The sequence below is a fragment of the Miniopterus schreibersii genome (genome assembly GCF_964146895.1).
Source record: "Miniopterus schreibersii genome assembly, chromosome: 16".
NCBI classification, from domain to species: Eukaryota; Metazoa; Chordata; class Mammalia; order Chiroptera; family Miniopteridae; genus Miniopterus; species Miniopterus schreibersii.
This window is the reverse complement of record NC_138116.1, coordinates 32,821,332-32,840,688: the sequence shown is the minus strand read 5'-3', so window position 1 is coordinate 32,840,688 and position 19,357 is coordinate 32,821,332. Positions and strand designations below refer to the sequence as shown.

The 19,357-nt window shown below is 42.8% G+C and overlaps 2 protein-coding genes across 2 annotated transcripts in view; one reads left to right on the top strand and one right to left on the bottom strand.

The window, feature by feature from the left end:
* The window catches only part of LOC308568832 (uncharacterized protein), a gene marked incomplete at both ends in the record, with an annotated part of 32,666 nt that extends 18,796 nt beyond the window's left edge, over positions 1 to 13,870 (top strand). The window contains 3 exons of the mRNA XM_081162036.1: positions 6,809 to 6,901; positions 7,612 to 7,683; positions 12,929 to 13,870. Coding sequence (XP_081018162.1) covers positions 6,809 to 6,901; positions 7,612 to 7,683; positions 12,929 to 13,870 — 1,107 coding nt within the window. The remainder of the gene's footprint in view (positions 1 to 6,808; positions 6,902 to 7,611; positions 7,684 to 12,928) is intronic.
* LOC308568960 (putative olfactory receptor 3A4) lies at positions 1,035 to 1,982 on the bottom strand (the record flags this gene model as incomplete). The annotated part of the gene is made up of 1 exon (XM_081162280.1): positions 1,035 to 1,982. One exon carries the CDS (start codon positions 1,980 to 1,982, stop codon positions 1,035 to 1,037), a length of 948 nt encoding a protein of 315 aa, XP_081018406.1.
* Positions 13,871 to 19,357: the final 5,487 nt, after the last annotated feature.

The window sequence follows — 19,357 nt, the reverse complement described above, 5'->3', positions numbered from 1 at the left end:
TGAATCTCTTTCTCTAATTAACTTTATAACATGTAGTTTTTGTTATTGTTGGTCCATATGGTAATACTCTATCTACCTTGTCTCTATGATTTTTCTAAACAAGGCCTATTCCCTCAGACTTGGGTTTTAAAATTTGTGGTTTTTTTTCTTTTGATGTATTTGTTGAAAATTGGCATCCAGCAATTCCCTCAACCTCTACCAGCTGCTTTGGAATAAACTTTAAATTTGTTAAAGGAACAAAAACTTCTTAATTCATATTTCATTTTATTTAAATAGTTTTGTTTTTTTTTGGTTAATTCTCACCCGAGGATATTTTTTCCATTGATTTTCAGAGAGTGGAAGGAAGGGGGGAGGGAAGGGGAGAGAGAGAGAGAAACATCCATGTGAGAGAAACACATATATTGGTTGCCTCCCGAACGAGCCCTGATGGGGGCCAGGGATTGAACCTGCAACCCAGGTACATGCACTTGTCCAGGAATCTAACCCAAAACCCTTCAGTGCACGGGCCAGCGCTCTAACCACTGAGCAACACCGGCCAGGGCTTAAATCTTCATTTTCCTATTACAAGGATCTCCTTTTCCTTTGTTTTCTCTTCCTTGCCCATACCCCTCATTCCACCTTGCGTGTACCCCTTCCTCCTTGAAATGATTTACTTCTTTTGAGAGGCTGCGGTTAAAGAGGTAGCCTGCTTAGGTTCAAGCCCCACATCTGACCTTCATCAGCTGTGTGACTCTGGGCAAGTTACCTAGCCTCTCTGAGTAATGAGATTCCATTTCCTAATCTGTAATTTGTAAATCTGCATGTACTTCAAAAGGTTATGATGATCGAATGAGTTGACAGATGTCAGTCACTTAGAACAATGCCTGTAGTAATCATGATGTAAGTGATAGCTATGCCCATTTTTATTGAACTTTCCTTCCTAAGCCAGTCTCTGATCCCATTTCATCATACCCACATCCACTTGCACTAATCACAGTACCTCATGGAAGCAGTAAGTGGAGCCATAACATTATTTAAGGCCAAAGGAAGGGATGTCACTTGAGGGGTGGTCTCCTCAGGAGCACCTGCCGAAGAGCTCCTTGCACATCAGGGTTCCGGAGGCTGTAGATGACGGGGTTCAGCATGGGGCTGATGACAGTGTTGAGGATCCCAATCCCCTTGTCTTTGTCCGAAGCTTCCACTGAGCCCAGCCGCATGTAGCTGAAGACGCCGGTCCCATAGAAGATGCCAACCACAGTGAGGTGGGAGCCACATGTGGAGAAGGCCTTCTTCCTGCCCTCGGCAGAGCGGATTCTCAGGACTGCAGCTACCACGTGTGCATAGGACACCGTGATGAGAACCAAAGGGGCCACACCCATGAAGGCTGCTGCTACAAAGAGCAATTGTTCATTGAGCTGGGTGCTGGAGCAGGAGAGCTGGAAGAGCTGTGGGAGGTCACAGTAGAAGTGATTGATCACATTGGGGCCACAGAACTTAAGAGTAGATAAAGCAACAGTTTGGGTCAGCGCGTTGGTGAAGGAAAAGGCACATGACATGCCTGCCAGGGCTTGCTGGAGTCCCCAGCTCATGCGTGTGCTGTAGGTGAGGGGCTGGCAGATGGCCAGGTAGCGGTCATAGGCCATGACCGTCAGCAGGAAGCAGTCCACCCCGGCCAGGAGGTGGAAGAAGAAAAGCTGTGAGAGGCAGGCCCCGTAGGGAATGCTTTTCTCACTGGATAGGAAGCGCCTCAGCATGGCAGGGACAGTGACACTGATGCACCCGACATCCAGCAAGGACAAGTTTCCCAGGAAGAAGTACATGGGCGTGTGGAGTTTGGGTTCAATGAGGATGGCAGCCAGGATGCTGAAATTGCCACCAACAGTAACTACATAAGCGAGAAGGAAGATGACAAAGAGGATCAGCTGCAGAGCTGGAGTCTCTGTTAGGCCCAGCAGGACAAACTCAGTGACGACTGAGTCGTTTCCCGAGGCTCCCAGATCCATGGCTCTCTTCCACCAGCAGTAGAACTGAGGAAAGCGAAAAGGTGCCAGTGGTGGTAAGCAGAGAATGAGGTCTTGATAGCAACCACCACATGTAGCCATGTCCAGGAAAGGGCCAGGATGTAAGGACACATAAAATTTAATGGGAAAAAGTTAGACTGAGACATAGTAAGAAAAGACAAATATGACAATCGGTAAGAACAGTGGAACTGAACAGACTCAAGCAGAGATAGAGAGATGGACTGACATTAAAGGGGAACATATGTAACATCTGAAATGTAAAGGGAAAGATTATTTTCCTGACACCGAAGTTCCAAGAAGAGAATTCCAAGCCTTTAAATGGTGATGTGGCCATAATTTGGGTGCCCAAGATCCAGAGAATGAAATGGAGGATTCAGAGGAAGGGGAGGGGAAGGCATGTTCTCCTCAACCTGTGCCCCTGCCGTCTCCACATACACATGTGGTCAGCATCACCGAGATGTTCCATTGCCCAGACTATTAAGAGATTAACTTGTGAAGCCATGAGACTTGCTCTGGACTTTTCAGAAAAAAAAGTAAAATGCAATGAAATGAAAACAGTGAAATTAAGTGAGGAGATATCATTGAGGGCATCTCCATAGCTGGTGACTAGCAACCTTCCTAAGATTTTCTAAATACTAAGATTACACTGTGTTTCTCCATATAGCATCTGGGAAATTTGGGTTCCAAAAATACTGGCCCTTTACTAAATAAAAAAATTTTTAAAAGAGCTTTTGAGTAGGGTGAGAGTTTCCAGGCTTAAGCTCCCAGGTGTGTGCGGTGGATGCACAGTTGAGCTCTCTCACAGCTGGATAAGCAGATGCCCAGACTCTGAATCCCCTCGTGCCTCCGGTTGCACCATCACTTACCTTCTTGCTCACACTCTCCTTGTCCTAACAGCACATCATCAACACACACACTATCAGGGACCTGATGACCAGGTAAGTCTGAAGTCTGTTACAGTGCCGTGGCCTGCCCACATGCAGTCACTTAGACAATGCTTTCCTTTCCCCAGCTCCGAAGTGGTCACGCTGATTAAATACATAGTGATCTGCCTCAACCTCTGCCTGAGAAACGGATATTTTAATCACTCATATGGGATCTGCCCTGAACAGAAAAAGGCTGCACTTGGAGCTCTCCAAGGGGCCAGAGGCACGAGCAGAGGAAGACATTTCCTGATGATTAATGTTGAGAATAAAGTCCTCAAGTCCATAACAGGTCAACCACCATCTAATGGTCCGGCTTGTTCTGTAGGGGCATGTTGTTCTGACCACCACTCCAAACTCAGTCTCTCCAGACCAAACTGGCCTTCATTCTCAATCTACTCTTGACTTAACTATTGGGTAACAGCCTTGCTACCCTCCCAGTTAGTAAAGTTTAAAACTTGAGTCATCACTGACTCCTTCCCCTCTCTAACCCTGACATTCAAGCCCCCACTTCTCACTGGATCTTTTCAGGACAAGAGAGAAGCCATTCCAGAGCTCAGAGGATGAACTTCACTTGTAAGGAAACCAGGTTGAGCACGTGCAGCGAGATGGCACTCACCCAGTCAAGAGGATGAGCACTTCTTGGGCAAAGAGGAGAGAAAGTTTTGGCAGCCCAGAGGCCTCCCCCTCAGAGGAGATAGCTTATAAGGACAGAGAGTCAAAGAGACAAACAACTCAGCTGACATCATTTTCACATTGGGATTTTCCTCTGTTTCACTGTTACCCCGAGAGGCCTCAGAAATTAGCACCTTCCAGGGGGAGCCAGAGCCTGATGAACACCTGCTTTTGCCCCAGACATAATGATGTCTGTCGAATACCTTTAACATGTTTTGGACTTTTTCAAAGTGTTTCCAAAGTGTTGCCGTTCCTCATGAATATGGCAACATTCAGTTATTTGGCAAAAATGTTTTTGAGCACTTACTATGAACTTGCACTCTTATCAGCATTTCACAGAGTTAAGATGAATCTCAGGAAGTCTTCAAGTGCAGAAAAGGTCACACAGTGCTGAGGATGAAGTTGGGACTTTGGGTTTCTGGCTTAGTCCAGCCTATTATTATGGGAGGGGAAGAGTAGGGACTCATGACTTGCTAGCCTTGCCTGCAGCGTGGGGCTGAAAGGAGGGTGGACCCTGGGGTAGGATCTGCTCCTGTCTCATTCCTGGAGCAGTGTCCTATCCATCACCTCACAGGGTCCCCTCACATCTTCCATCACGGCTTACTTGAACCATCCTTGAACCCAGCTTCTCTTCTAGTCTCAAACAAATGCCTAGCCTTTTCTCTGCTCCCACCGTGTAACCCAGGCCCTTTAGCATCCTGACCCTAAATGTCTTCCAGCCTCATGCCCTAACACCATAAAGGAAGGTCAAGGTCTGAAATACCTTCTAGACCAGGGTCCACTCTACTTTTCTAACTCCTGAAATCAGCTTTGGGCATCAAATACAACCTTTAACAATTTCCCACTGGCTCTCATTAGCAAGTTAAGGAGAAGGTCCTTGCAGGATCAAATTGAGGAGGCTCATAGTGGCTCAAGGCTCTCATAGGCCAAGGAGGAGTTGGCAGAGAATTAAGATGAATTGGGATCACTGTTGACAGCTGTTCATGGAAGGGAACCTCTAGGTCACAGAGCCCAAATGGAACCCATTATTGCACATTCCCCTCCTGACATAAAAAAAGGTTGTGTTCCCTCCCTGGAAAGCCTCCTTTTCTCACACCCTGTTAACTCAGGAAACTCCATCCTTGAAGATCCATCTCAGGTCTTCTCTCTCCCAGGAGACTGTCCATGAGCCCCTGCGCCTGGGTGTTCTTCCTCTATACTCCCATAGCGGTCGAAGGGCAATGCATGCTGGTGATACTCAATTTTTATTTCCAGCTTTTAAAAACTATCTGTATATTTTGAGCTCCATGTGGTTATATTAGTCTTCAAAATTTGATAATGACTTTCTAACATTCTATCATTTGCCTATGCCAAAATTTACTTAACCATTGGGTATTTAGTTTCCAGTTTTTCACTATTATAAATAATAATGCAACCAAGTCTCTGCATCTCTGATTCTTGTCCTATGTCTTGAGTAGTTTTTACCCCCAATTTGTGCAAGGGTCTTGTCTCAGCCATCAGTCCTCTACATTCTCAAGACTAGATTCTTACATCATGACGAAAGTGCAAACTACTTAATTATTTATCTTTTTCAGGGGCAGAGGAAACATGTACTCTTCATATCTCCACCTATATTCTCCATATCCTTTGACTATATCTTTATTTTGGTGTGAGTTTTAACTGGCTTCAAGGTCTGGTGACTTGCTTGTTAACAGAGGTATTTTAACTCAGTTAACTGTGAAGGGAAAGAAGAAAGATCTATTATAGAAACACATGGCAATTCAAAGCTCTCATGTAATCAAGATCAACTAGTGGAAAGGAAGCAACTGCTTGAGTTTTTACCATTTAATTTATATTAGGACTTGCGAGGAGGAAGATGCTGACGACAATGCCGGTTATGTCATTTACTTACAGATGATTGTGATACAGATTTTACTCAACAGGATGACCTTACTACAAGGCTCAGAACTGAAAAAAATCTCTTTTTAAAAAATTATTTTATCTTTGATGAATAATACTTTCCCCTATTAGTTTTATTCTGAGTGCATTTAATACATAAAATACTAACAATATTTTACTAACAATACTAACAATACTAACAACATCTAACAAATACATAACGACAGTATATAACAAAATAAATGCTGCACATATGGTGGTTCTCAGCTTGAGAATGAAAGTTACCTCACCTAGAATTGAAACAAATATGGCAGTGATTGGAGAGTCCTGATGAAGTCAGTTTCCACGAGGGATGGTAGAGCCTCCTGGAAGAGGGTGGAGAGAGTTGATACGCCCAAGTCTAAAGACAATGCATAGAATATCAGAGAGAAGCTTATCTTCTGGTGCCATTCCCCTGTAGTCCCACCTCCAATTCACACTGATTTCAAAGAAGAGAGAGATTTAATAAAGAGATGGTGAATATAAAGTTATCTTGATAATTCCCTTATTGGTAAGTTACTTAAAATTTCCCCTTAGGTGTAGAGCTTTTCTATACTTAGAACAGATTCCTAGAAGTGGTTTCAAAGATTATGAAGACTGGTATATGTGATTACAAAGTAGACTGTTTCCCCCTAACATTTTATTGTAAAAAATTTCAAACATATGGTAAAGTTCAAATAGTTATTCAGTCAGCTTTTTTGACTTCTTTAAGAATGATTGAGCTCCTAGAAGATCGTGAAGATATTCCATAGACTATTTTAAAGATTTTACAATTTTACTCTTCAATGTAAGTATCTCATCCACCTGAAACTGATTTTTGTGCACGGAGTGAGAAAGGCATTTAGGGTTATTTTTTTCTCTGTGGGTACCTGATTGTCCCAGCATTGCTACTGAAAGGCCTGTCTTTTTCCTACTGTTCTGTTGGCTACTTATGTTACATATCAAATTTCTACATATTATTTCTTCTACTTTGTTCTTTTGGTTTATTTCTCTAATTTCAATAAAATATGACATGTTTTTAATTACTATACCTTTAAAATGTGTTATGATGTCTTGTGGGGCTCAGAGAGATTTAGTAGCTCGCCTGATGGAGCAGCTTAGTGAGACAGTAAGACTGTCGGTCAGTGGAGGGTGGCTGGGGACCGGGCTTACCAGAATGAGCATGACTTAGACGTGGAACCCCAGGCTCATCCACTGCTTGACGGACACCGGGCACATTGTAAGATGGGTGGCAAGCATCTGAAGGTGGAAAAGTTCCCACTAACTCTCTCCCCGTTGCCTAATATCTTATAGGTAGAGGCCCCTACAACTGACCATGAAAGGGCTGGAAAGGACTGGCACCAACATCAGAGCATGGGAGAGACAGCCACAGGGGTGTATGATGTGGTAACGTTTTTTTTTGAAGCAGTTGGAAGAAAAGATGACAGAAAGTTGTATAGAAAATTGTTAAAACCACCTGATGAGGTTTGAGTTCCAGCTCTGCTACGTTCTAGATGTACAACATCAGGCCAGTTACTCAATCTCCCCCACATACAAGAATCAACCAATGAATGAATAAATAAGTGGGACAACATATTGATGTTTCTCTCTTTCTTTCTCTTTAAAAAATCAATCAATGAAAAAATATTTGTTGATCCCCTCCCAAGAACTGTAAGCATATTTATATTTAATTTTCAGACCAACCCTGTGTGGTCAGAGATGTTCTCATTTCACAGATGAGGAAACTGAAGTCCAGAGGAGTTCAGCATCTGGCCTTGAGTCACACCTTAATAATTGAAAAGTGAGTCTGACTATATATGGTGCCCATGCTTTTCATATCACACCAAGCTGCCTCGGCAAAGTATGAGGAGTTGGGGTCCTACAGCTGAGGAAATGCAAAGTCTCTGTTTGTATTCGATGAGCAGTCTCTGTTTGAACAAGGAGTAGAACAGTGAGGGAGTGCTAGATAACCTCGCTACATTCTCTGTTAACTAATCTCATCATTAGGACCCTCCACTTCTAAGGGCCTCGCCTAAAAAATCAGAGTGGGGGATGATATCCCTGGGGACCTCGTGGTCCCTTCTAACACAATCCAGTTTTTCCACTGTTACTTCCAGAATCACTATGGGATGCCACCCTACAAAGATGCAACCCCAGTGGCCCCCACTAACAAGGTCCTGAGACAGAAGGTATTGCATTCCTGAGGACTCATTAGGAAACTGAGTTTGGAAAAGGCTTCTTTCCTTTGCCTCGTTTCTAGTGCCTCCTCTCATCTCCACATCAAGGCAAGCCTGGGGGTCAACTGCTGTATGCTCAGAGCCCTTCTTTGGGCCAGGAATTTGGGAGACCAAAATACTCAGTCTGGGCTGTGCTGTTCTTGTGAGATAAATGAGATTAATAACACTCCCTAGTCACCCCCATGGAATCAGTATGAGAGGTGGAGTAAAGCTGGATGTAAGGCCATTTTTAGAAAATCAAAAGTATCACAAAGTTGTGAAGCATCATTACTGGGTTCATTAAGGGCTGGGTAGTTTCTAGGTCTGTGGTTCCCCAAACCCCCAACCTTTCCTGGGAGAGCTAATTTTTGAGGTCCCCAGGTGATGGCACTGCAGTTGGTAGAGCCTCACAACAGAGATGATCTCATCTCTCTTTCACATATTTTCTTACATATGGCCCTTCCTAGCTTCTTGGGGCTTGGGCCCACACAGCACAGCACCGCACTCCTTTCCCCTTTCTTCACCAGGAACCTCTCTGGCTCTGTACCTGTAACAAGGTGAGTAATCTTCAAGGTCTCCCTTCAGCTCCCTAATAATAGAGAAGGAACTTGAGTTGCTACAAAGTGAGTCAAACCTCTTATTTCCCACAGGATTCAGTAGGGAAAAGGGGTCTTGCTTGGAGTAACATATCAAGTGAAGGAAAGATCTGGGACCTTCCTATGCCAGACCACTTTGCCAACACCTCTCATTCTTGGATGAATACTTTCTGTTTTTATCAGAGTGCATATGAGGGCATTCATCAAATTCAACCTTCCTGCTGAACCCATTCCTTAGGTAGCAACCTTGGGCCAGACCCTACATCAGAGGTCCTGATAGATTCTTTGTCATCAGAAGTATTTAATTAGAATGTCAGATCGGGGAGCCATGAACACTCAGTAAAGACAGCCTGGAGCTCATTCTGGACACCTGAATGGTAATCTAGGAGAACCTCTTCAGTTAAGGTCACCACAGTGATTTTGTTTAAGATGGACTTCTTAGATGATAGACCAGTGGTCATCCTAGAGTCTTGGTGGTGATAAGTAAGCTTCACCAAGACAGAATAGGGGCTACATGACATCTCTGTGGGTGTCCTCTTCTTGCCTAGCCTCATTTATTCATAGAGGCTATCCCTTCCTAGCTATCAAATTTTGGGGGGCTGGTTTCAAGAAAGGACATATGTCAGTGAATGGATTGTTTTAGCTACTGTCTTAGTTATTCTTGATACCCCATCTAGACAAAGGGAGCAGAGAGTCCTACAGCAATACTTCTGTGTCTTTTACTCAAACTTACACCTCCCTTAAAACATTTCACTCTTTCATTGTCTTGCATAAATGCCAGCTCATCCAGAAAACCTTTCCCAACCCCTATAGCCCAATCTGATAGCCCCTTTCACTGAAAACTTGTTCATCTTATGGTCTTAGTTGCCAAGTTCATCCATTTATTTATTTCAGAAATATTGAGCACCTACTATGTGCAAAGTGTGATGATGAACTTTGAGAATGCAGAGTTGGGTCAGGCATAAATCTGTCCAGAAGCCACTTAGAGTGGGTAAAAGAGTAGTGGGGTGCTCTAGAGAGGTTAGCAAAGATAGTACTATGAAAAATACAAATAAAGTCCTGCAGTTTAAGGGAGAGGAGTTTGATAGAGAGAAGGACCAGGACAGCTTTTATAGAAGAGAAACATTTTAGTTGAATCTTAAAGTATTTGAGCACTTGTAGTTAGTGAAAGAACATTCCAGATAAAATAAACAGTTGGAGCAAAGATAAGGAGGTATGAAATCAAAAGAGTGTGAAACCTTATAACTCAAGTTAAAATGGATTTGAGAGAGCAATTGGGAGGTAGTTTAATTATTCTTTAATTATTTAATATGTGTGGGAGCTGTTTTGCTTTCACTGATGTCAATGAACATAGTATTTATTGAATGAGTCTAGATCCATAATTAGACCCAGAGGGTGACACAAGAATCATAGATTTCAGAGATTTTAGGAGACACGGCATCAAATTTCTCACTCACCCTGGAATCCTCTATGCAGCATCCCCTAAAACTGACAGTCATGCAACATGGGGATCTAATTTGGATTCTGGAATTGAGGCTTCCACCAACTCTCCCTGAAAGTATGCAGTGGCTTCTCTGCCTTATTTGTATATGTAAAACCAACCTTTATAGAAAAGTGGACATCTCTAGGGTCTAGAGGGTTCAGTTGCTGGCCAAGAGATCAGGGGATGGAAGAAGGCAGCCAGAGGCCATTAGAGTGGTCCAGGGACTGTCCAGACAGGGCTAGAGGATATTCATGACAAGGACTTTGCAAGGTACCCTAAACTTTTATATTTTTCTATATTTGTAATTTTTTATGCACTATCTATAATTTTCAGAAAAACTTGTAACATGAGAAAGACCCAGGTTCTATTTTGAGAGAATAGCAAGAAAGAGTGATGATGTTGGAGGGGAGGTCGCAAAGGCAGGGGTGGGTGAGACTGTAGCCTGCCATCGACAGCGGAAGTCAATGAGATGCAGCATTGAAGAGGCATGGAAAGCAGGCTCATTTGTGTGGGGCAATCTTTGGGAAAATGAAATCAGAGGGCTGGAAGGCAGACTTTTGGTGCCTGAGAAACACCTTTAGGAACCTACAGTTCTCTGATATTTGGTGGCAGATTTAGAAAAACTGAATCAAACAGACATATCAGAGGAAAGGTTCTCATAGGATAGGTGAGAGAGGAGAGCCGCAGAGTGGACTGAAAAGCAGAACAAAGTGAGGCAGGTGCTGTTTGTAACCATGACCTACCTATCCAAAGAGCCTGCTTGTTCACAAGCTACTACGACAGGTCTGTCTGTGAACAAGAGAGTGTGAGGTTTGCAAGGCACAGCCACAAAGAGCAGGGAATAGGTTTCTCAGTTAGAAAAGTCACCAGGTCCATCCACGCTGTTGTAAAAGGTAAGAGTTTCGTCCCTCTTATGGTCACATAGTATTCCATTGTGTAAATGTACCACACTATATTTTTAAAAATCCATCAAAAAGAGAGAAAAAAGTCAAAAAAATCAATTTAATATGTAAAAAGTACACATAGTCTTAAAACCCCATCTCCTGCTAAAGCATGCACATAGAGAAGAAAACAGGCCACAAACTTCAACTGACAAATACCGCATATATTAATTTGGGCAGAAACTGGTAAGTAATTTGGCTGTTTTGTTACAAGTAGATTTTTTTTTTTTAAGGAAGCACAATGGAGCAAATGTTATTTCTTCATTGAGCAGTGAGGCAAATTGGGATTCATATAGCACTCTAAACCTTTACTCAATCTGCTGGCTAGCAGCACCTTGAACTTGCTGGAAACATGACAGAGACGAGCCACTGAGCTACTATTGCTAGCCTTTAAAGATCTCTGTAATCTGGAAGAAACAGAACATTACAGTATATATTTATTATTATAAAGTAATCTGATTCATTCTAGATCATTTGAAAGCAAAAGAAAAGTGGGGGAGGGGGCAAGGAATTAAAAATCTCCCATATTCCTACCAGTCAGTGGAACTGGGCCATTTTTTCTAGGAATCTGCATATATAATTCAGGTATAAATTTACTTCCTGCTTTACCTTCAATTTTATATTATGAAATTTCCCTTACAATTGGGACTTTTGGGTTTTATAGCTGACTCTTGTTGGCATAGAAGGTGTCTCTTGACTTGTATGTAATTTTAGAAATTGAACTTGCTAATATCTTAATAATTCTAAGAGTTTTCCCCTTTTTATTTTTCCTCTCTTGCGTTTTCTATGTAGAGCATTGTTTCCAAATTACTCCTTTTATTCTCATTTCTATTATTTAAACATTTTATTTCTCTTTCGTTAAACCTTTAGAATAATGGAAATACTTGAAGTAACAGAGACCATTCCTTCTTGCTTTCCTTTCTTTTTTCTTTTTTCTCTACATCAGAAATGTGTGTAGACATTTATGAATTGCCTTTTAGAAAATTGTCCTCTTTTTAAGCCAATTAGTATGCTATAATATAAAAAATAGATTTACTAATATTAAATCACCACCTCTTTCCTATTAAATCTATTATATAATGGTGGGTTTCATTTATTGTACTTAAGATTTTTGCGTACATATTATCAGTGAGAGTAGTGTAGAATAATTTCTTTTTCGGCTATTATTGTTACATTTTAGTATTAAGATCTGCTAACTTTAAAAAATGAGTTGGAAAGCTTTCATTTTTTCTAAGTAAGTAAAGTTTGTTATGTGATAATTTTATTTCCATTGATAGTTTAACATAATTGGCATCAGAAGTATGTGAGCCTGGAGCCTATACATGGAAGTACATAACTGACACTATTTTTTCTATTTTTTTCACTTGTAGCTAGTTCATGTGGTGTGGGAACTATCTTTGACTTGATTGTCCAAATATAGGAGCAAATAGCATTCCATTATTATTTGATTTATTTTTGGCCTGTAGTTACACCACCTTTGCAATTCCTAGAGTTGCTTATTTTTACATTTTTCTTGATCAGATATTTTCTAGGTATTTATTCCTTTGTAATATTTTTAAAAGGACTTATGATTGCCCTAGCCAGTTTGGCTCAGTGGTTAGAGCATCAGCCTGCCGACTGAAGGGTCCCGGGTTCGATTCTGACCAAGGGGACATACCTCAGTTGCAGGCTGTATTCCCGGCCCTGGTTGAAGCTTGCGCAGGAGGCAACCAATCGATGTGTCTCTCTCCCATCAATGTTTCTCTCTCTCTCCTTCTCTCCCTACCACTCTTTGTGAAAAGCAATGGAAAAAATATCCTCCAGTGAGGATTAAAAAAAAAGAAAGAAAAATAAAGAACTTATGATCAATTCTTCAATTCCTTTTTATTTTACTATCTGTTCATTTTTACTTTTAGCATTATTCGCCCACCCCCCCAAATCTCCTCATATAGGTTGTTGGTGGGAGGACCTGATTCCCTGATTCTAGGGAACAAAGGAAATAAGAATTTATACACCTTTCATGACGAGGTGGGGGGAGTCCAAGGTAGTTGTGGCACCAGCCAGCTCCCCTAGAAGCTGGGTAAAGACTGAAGTGAAGACAGAGAGACGGTTAATGAGTAAGGTATGGCCTCAGGTGTGGGAAAATAACCACTAAGACACTTGAGAATTTACCAAATTGGGAAGACTGCTCCTTTCCACTATGAGATGCCTTCTTACAGGTACTCATGGAGCCAGAATCTGGGGCCAATGGAACAGCCGTTACCGAGTTCATCCTGCTGGGCCTGGTGGAGACACCGGAGCTGTGCCCACTTGTCTTTGTGCTTTTCCTCTTTGCCTACCTGGTCACAGTCGGGGGCAACCTCAGCATCCTGGCTGCCATCTTGGTGGAGCCCAAACTCCACACCCCCATGTACTTCTTCCTGGGGAACCTCTCAGTGCTGGACGTTGGATGTGTCACTGTCACTGTTCCTTCAATGTTGAGTCGGCTCCTGTCCCACAGGCGTGCCGTTCCCTACGGGGCCTGCCTCACACAGCTTTTCTTCTTCCATCAGTTGGCTGGGGTGGACTGCTTCCTGTTGACCGCCATGGCCTATGACCGATTCCTGGCCATCTGCCGGCCCCTCACCTACAGCACCCGCATGAGCCAGATGGTCCAGAGGATATTGGTGGCTGCGTCCTGGGCCTGTGCCTTCACCAACGCACTGACCCACACTGTGGCCATATCCACGCTCAACTTCTGTGGTCCCAATGTGATCAATCACTTCTACTGTGACCTCCCACAGCTCTTCCAGCTCTCTTGCTCCAGCACCCAACTCAATGAGCTGCTGCTCTTTGGTCTGGGTATCCTCATGGCAGGGGCACCTGTGATTCTTATTGTCACTTCGTACATCCATGTGGCAGCTGCAGTTCTACGAATCCGCTCTGCTGAGGGCAGGAAGAAGGCCTTCTCCACGTGTGGCTCCCACCTCACTGTGGTTGGCATCTTTTATGGGACCGGTGTCTTCAGCTACATGAGGATGGGCTCAGTGGAGGCTTCGGACAAGGACAAGGGGATTGGGATCCTCAACACTGTCATCAGCCCCATGCTGAACCCCATCATCTACAGCCTCCGGAACCCTGAGGTGCAGGGCGCCCTGCATAAAGTGCTCATGGGGAAGTGATCTCTTGCATGAAAGGTGTCTCAGGAGGGTAGAACCGCAGCGACTGGTCTTTGCCTTTCTTAGGTCCTTGAGCCTGATGACTTTTGCTAGGAGTGAGACTTCTTGTTCCCTAGGAGGCTCTCCCTAACAATGGGTGTGCAGGTGCTGTAGACCAGAACCCTTGGCTCATTGCCACTTTGTCCTTCCCACTGCACATGGAGGTAGAACCCAGGAAACTCTGGGAGACTGGTCCTACAGGCAGCCTTTTGTTCATTTTCTGCCCGGCCCCCCCCAAATACACCAACAAAGATTCTCTCTGAACTGGAATATGGACAGTCACAGCCTAGTTCCAAGAATTAGTACAGCCTCCTGTCCTGCTTCCTCTGAAACAGCACCCCCAACCTCTTCTTACACGGATCCCACACACGAATTCAGACGTAGGTCAGTACAATTTGAGATGCTGATTTCCAGTACCCTGCCTACACTGCAAGATTCTAGGGTATTGAACAGTGGAAACTTTATATTTCCTTTTGGATACCTTCTTTTTTTTTTTTCTTTCTAAAATGAAAATATCTATTGATTTTAAATTTTTCATTAGAAATTATGTTTATAAAAACAAAAACAAAACAAATTTTACCAATGGAAAATTAGTCAAAACCTTCACCCCATCTGCTCTTATCCTTAATCATGTAATTTTCCAGAAGAATCACTGTTAAGAATTTGCTGCTTGCTGTCTTGATTTTTATACATATATAGACATGTTTATAAATTTTTATATCAATATGAACACATTTATATAATATAAACATATTGTATATCTCATATCAATAGGAGTGTGTTATGTCATGTTTTTTGTTCACATGGTAGACTTTTTTACCTGTCAAATCCTAAAAACTTATCCATTTTAATGACTGCCTAGTGTTAATTTAGGAATTAACCATAATTTACTTAACCATGCTCCTTTTGATTTTTAGATTGTTTCTAGATTTACTGCAATTATGATCAATAATGTAAAGAGTACTCTTTAATGATGTGTTTCTCTTATCTTGCAAGAATTTCCATAAAATAAGTTCTAATTCATAATTTTCCCTAGTGGAATAAAATAAAAATTTAGATTTTTGATAAATATTTTCTCTTAGCTTACAAAAAAAATTGCACTATTTTTGTAGTCCATTGGTCAGTGAACCTGCTTGTTGCCTGCACCTCTGTCACCAGTGGCTACTATAAATAAATTCTTCTAATTTTTGACAATATAATGGTTGAAAATTAAAATATTATTTTAACATGCATGTATTTGATGTTCACATAAGTTTGAATATACTTCAAATGTTTGTTATCCATGACTGGGACTGAATTGTGTCCCACCAAATTCGTATGTCGAAACTCTAATCCCCCTGTGACTGTATGTAGAGATAGGGTCTTCAGTAGGGAATTAAGGTTAAATTAGGATGGGGCCCTAATCCTACAGGACTGTGGCATTACAAGAGAGGAAGAAATAGAGAGAGAACGCTTCTCGTCCCTGCCTGTGAGGACACAGTGGGACAGGGGCTCTCTGTAAGCCATGCAGAGAGCCCTCACCAGAGCCTGACCACACTGGCTCCCTGCTCTCGGCCTTCCAGCTTCCAAAACTGTAATGAAATAAATTTCTGTTGTTTAAACTACCCAGTCTATGGTATTTTTTAATAGAGGCCTGAGCTGACTAATACAATTCATTAGCACTTCCTCACTGGAAATCATTTTCCCCCCCAAGTTTTTTGAGGAACAATGGATAAATATAACTGTATATATTTAAAGTGTATAACACGATGATTTGATATACATTGTGGAATGATTACCGAGATCACGGTAATTAACACATCCATCACCTCACACAGTTGACTTTTTAGATGTGTGTGGTGAGAATGCTTAAGATTTACTCTCAGTAAATTTCAAGTATCCAACACTGTATTATTAACTATAGTCACTATGCCGTGCATTAGATTTTAAGAATTTATTCATCTTATAACGGAAAGGTGTACGCTTTGACCTAGATATCCCCATTTCCCCTTTCCCCCCAGCCCTGCAACCAAAATTCTACTCTCTGTTTCTATGAAATTGTCTTAAAAAAAAAAAAGTTTCCACATACAAGTGATACCACACAGAATATCTCTCTGTCTGTCTTATTTCACTCAGCATAATGCCATCAAATTCCATCCACGTTGTCTTAGTGACAATAATTCTATCTTTTTAGTGCTGAATAATACTTTTTTGTATATACACACCACATTTTGTTGATCCAGTCATCTGTCAGAGAGTCGGAAGGATTCCTTTACAGGTTTCAAAGAGAGCATAGCCCTTCCAATACCTTGATTTCAGACTTCTAGCCTTTAGAACTGTGGACAATAAATTTCCATTGTTGTAAGCCACCCAGTCTGTAGCACTTTGTTACAGCAGCTCTAGAAAACTAATATATCTGACCTTCTCTGTGTGCTAGTCAGACTAGGCTCCAGTGAAGTTACTTATATTAATAACACCTCGGATGAAGGTATCTTCTTCCAAAGATCGTTCATTTCTTTCAAAGATGATTTGTTTCTGTTTCTGTTGGCACCAGGCAGCTGACTGTCTTAGTCTGTTCAGACTGTTAGAATATCATAGACTGGATGGCTTAGAAACAACAGAAGTGCATTTCTCACGGTTTGGGAGGCTGGAGAGTCCAAGATCAAGATGCCAGCAGATTCAAGGCCCAGAGTGCTTGGCGAGGGCCCTCTTCCCGCTTCGTTTCAGAGCTGGCCATCTTCTCATTGCGTCTTCACAGGACAGAAGGGATGGATGGCAGGAGGGGTGAGGAAGTTCTCTGGGGTCACTTTTAAAGGGCACTAATTCTATTCATGAGAAACCTACCCCCATGAGCTAATCGCCTGCCAAAGCCCCCACTTCTTAATGCCATCACATCAGGGGTTAGGTTTTCAACATTTGAACTTTGGTGGGGACACAACAGTTCAGCCCATAACAGTGGCACTATCTGTCCAACACAACTTTAAGCTGGTTCAAGGCTTAAAGATCTCTGACCACCAAGATAATGTGTCCCTAGGCTGGAAATTAATATGAAGGTTGGTCCTCGCATTAATATAATACAGCAGAAGTTGTTTTCTACTTTTACCCGAGAATTATTTTTAAAAGTATATTTAATTTCTTTGAGGATTTTTATTGATGTTTAAGTTTCTGCTATCATTTATAATTTTTATGCATAATTTTTATAGTTTTTAAAAAATATGTTTTAATTGATTTCAGAGAGAGATAGGAACATCAAATGATGAGAGAGAATCATCAATCGGCTGCCTCCTGCTGGGGATCAAGCCCGCAACCCGGGCATGTGCCCTGATGGGGAATCGAACGGGGACTTCCAGGTTCAGGGGTTGATGCTCAACCACTGAGCCACACCAGCCTGGTTACAGTTTTATGCTTAGAAAAATGTTACTGAATGATGAAAAGCCTTCACATTCATATGCTACACGCCTAAGCCAACAATGCAAACCTAACACTGGAGGTCAACTCCCAATAAGACCACCAAATTCTCAATTCTTCGCAGCGAGAAGCAGCAGCAGGCATAACGGGAGAGCAGGAGTTACACTGGGGGCACCGGCTGGGCGTCCCTCTCGGCGCTGCAGACTGAGCTGCTGGGGTGCAGCTGAGGCTGCTATTACTGAGCATTGACTGCTTTAGGCTCATCCCTAGAGCACAGTCTCTGGTACATCTGAAACAGTATCTCAAACAACAGGAGCTAACAGTGTATTGTTCAGGGGAGAGGGGTTGATTGGAAGAGGTGAGAGTAAGTCACATCGCATAATTGTTGAGATCACGTGCCTTGGAATCAGACCAATACAAGTTTGCACCCCAGTTCCTCAGAGTTCCAACTCTGTGGCCTTAGGCAAATTGCTGAATCACTCTGAACCTCAATTTCTTTATCTGTAAAATGGGAATAGTAAAGGTGTCTACTTCATGGAATTGTTGAAAGGGTTGATTGGGATTTAGTGTATATAAAGCTCATGGTATGGTGTAACATACATAACAAGCGCACGATAAATGTTATCGATTATTATGTTCGTAAGGACATTGGTGGTTTCCTACTAGGAATCTGGTGTATTACTTCATGCAATCCTCCCAACCACCTGAAGAGGGGACATCACTTTTATTCCACAGGTAAGAAAACTGGGGCCCAAGGGGGTTCAGTGGCTGCTACTAACAGGAAGAGCAGGTCTATTCGTCTACTAAGTCCAGCAGTCTTCCCGAAGACCGTAGGCTGGCACATGGGCAGTGGGAGCAATTAATTGAGGAGGAAGTGAGAGTCCAAGGGCTGCACTACCCAACCTCTCCAATCTCCCCTATCCCCATCTCTGTCGCTAGACTGGCATCTTCTAAGGCCCCGGCCCAGAAGCCTGGCATAGGGCGCTACTTCCCAGGGCCCCTGGGCCCTCCTGGCGCAGCACAGTGTTTCCGCCTCCCCTGAGAATCATCATGGGGCCCTCCTGGCACGGTCTCTGTGGCCCTCACTAACAAGACCCCTGGTGAGAATGTACTTTATTCTTGAAGATTCATTAAGAATTTGACGTTTGAAAAGGTTCCTCCAGTTTTTGCCTTCTTTCTTGGGTTTCTTCCCCCATCCTCGGGTTTAGGAGTTAGTTTGTCAAAAGGACAGGGTCCTTTTTGGGCTGGACATCTGGGAGAGCAAAACCTTCAGTCTGGGGACCCAGATTCAGCCCTGGCTCCACCTCTAGTTCCCTGGGTGATAAACAACTCCCCTATGTCCTAGGTGTTTAATGGAGTTATTACTGTAACTGCCCTATTTATCCCCACAGATTAATGTGAGGAGTAGAGATGATGTTTGGAGAAATTCTAAATCACCACAGACGTATGAGGCCCCAGTGCTTGACCACTGTAGTGTTTGTTAGGGCTCGTATTAGCTACCTCCTTAGCTCTTCCCATGCTCTCCTCCCCCTTCTTGGGCTAATTTTGAGGCCCCATGAGGATAACACTGTGGTGGAGAAGTCAGTGTCAGAGATGTTCTCAGGCTCTTTATTTCACTTCTATATATATGGTCCTTGCTTGCCTCCTGAGTAGCTGACCGAGCTTGGGCAGATTCTCACTCCCTTTCCAGACTTTTCCATGAAACCTCACTGGCCCCTGAGCCCACACAAGGTGAGTTCGTTCATGGCCCTCGCTCTGCTCCCATGTAACAGGGACTTTAGTTGCTACCGAGTAGTCAGACCTCCCGGTTTTACAGATGGCGCAACCAAGGCCTCACAAGCAAAAACAGGAGACTTGCTCAAGATGACATACCAGGTGAGTGGACGAGCTGGGACTATAACCCAGAGATTGGGGTTCCTCCTCCAGGCATCTTTATCAATTTCCTCTCGTTTAGATGAAAGCTTGTTGTTGTTTTTAAATTCTGTTAGGGGAGAGCAGGATGAGATTCAGTGTTCAGCTTCCCCGTTCAGAACCCAGTTCTCACTGGGCAGCCTGACCAGGTGG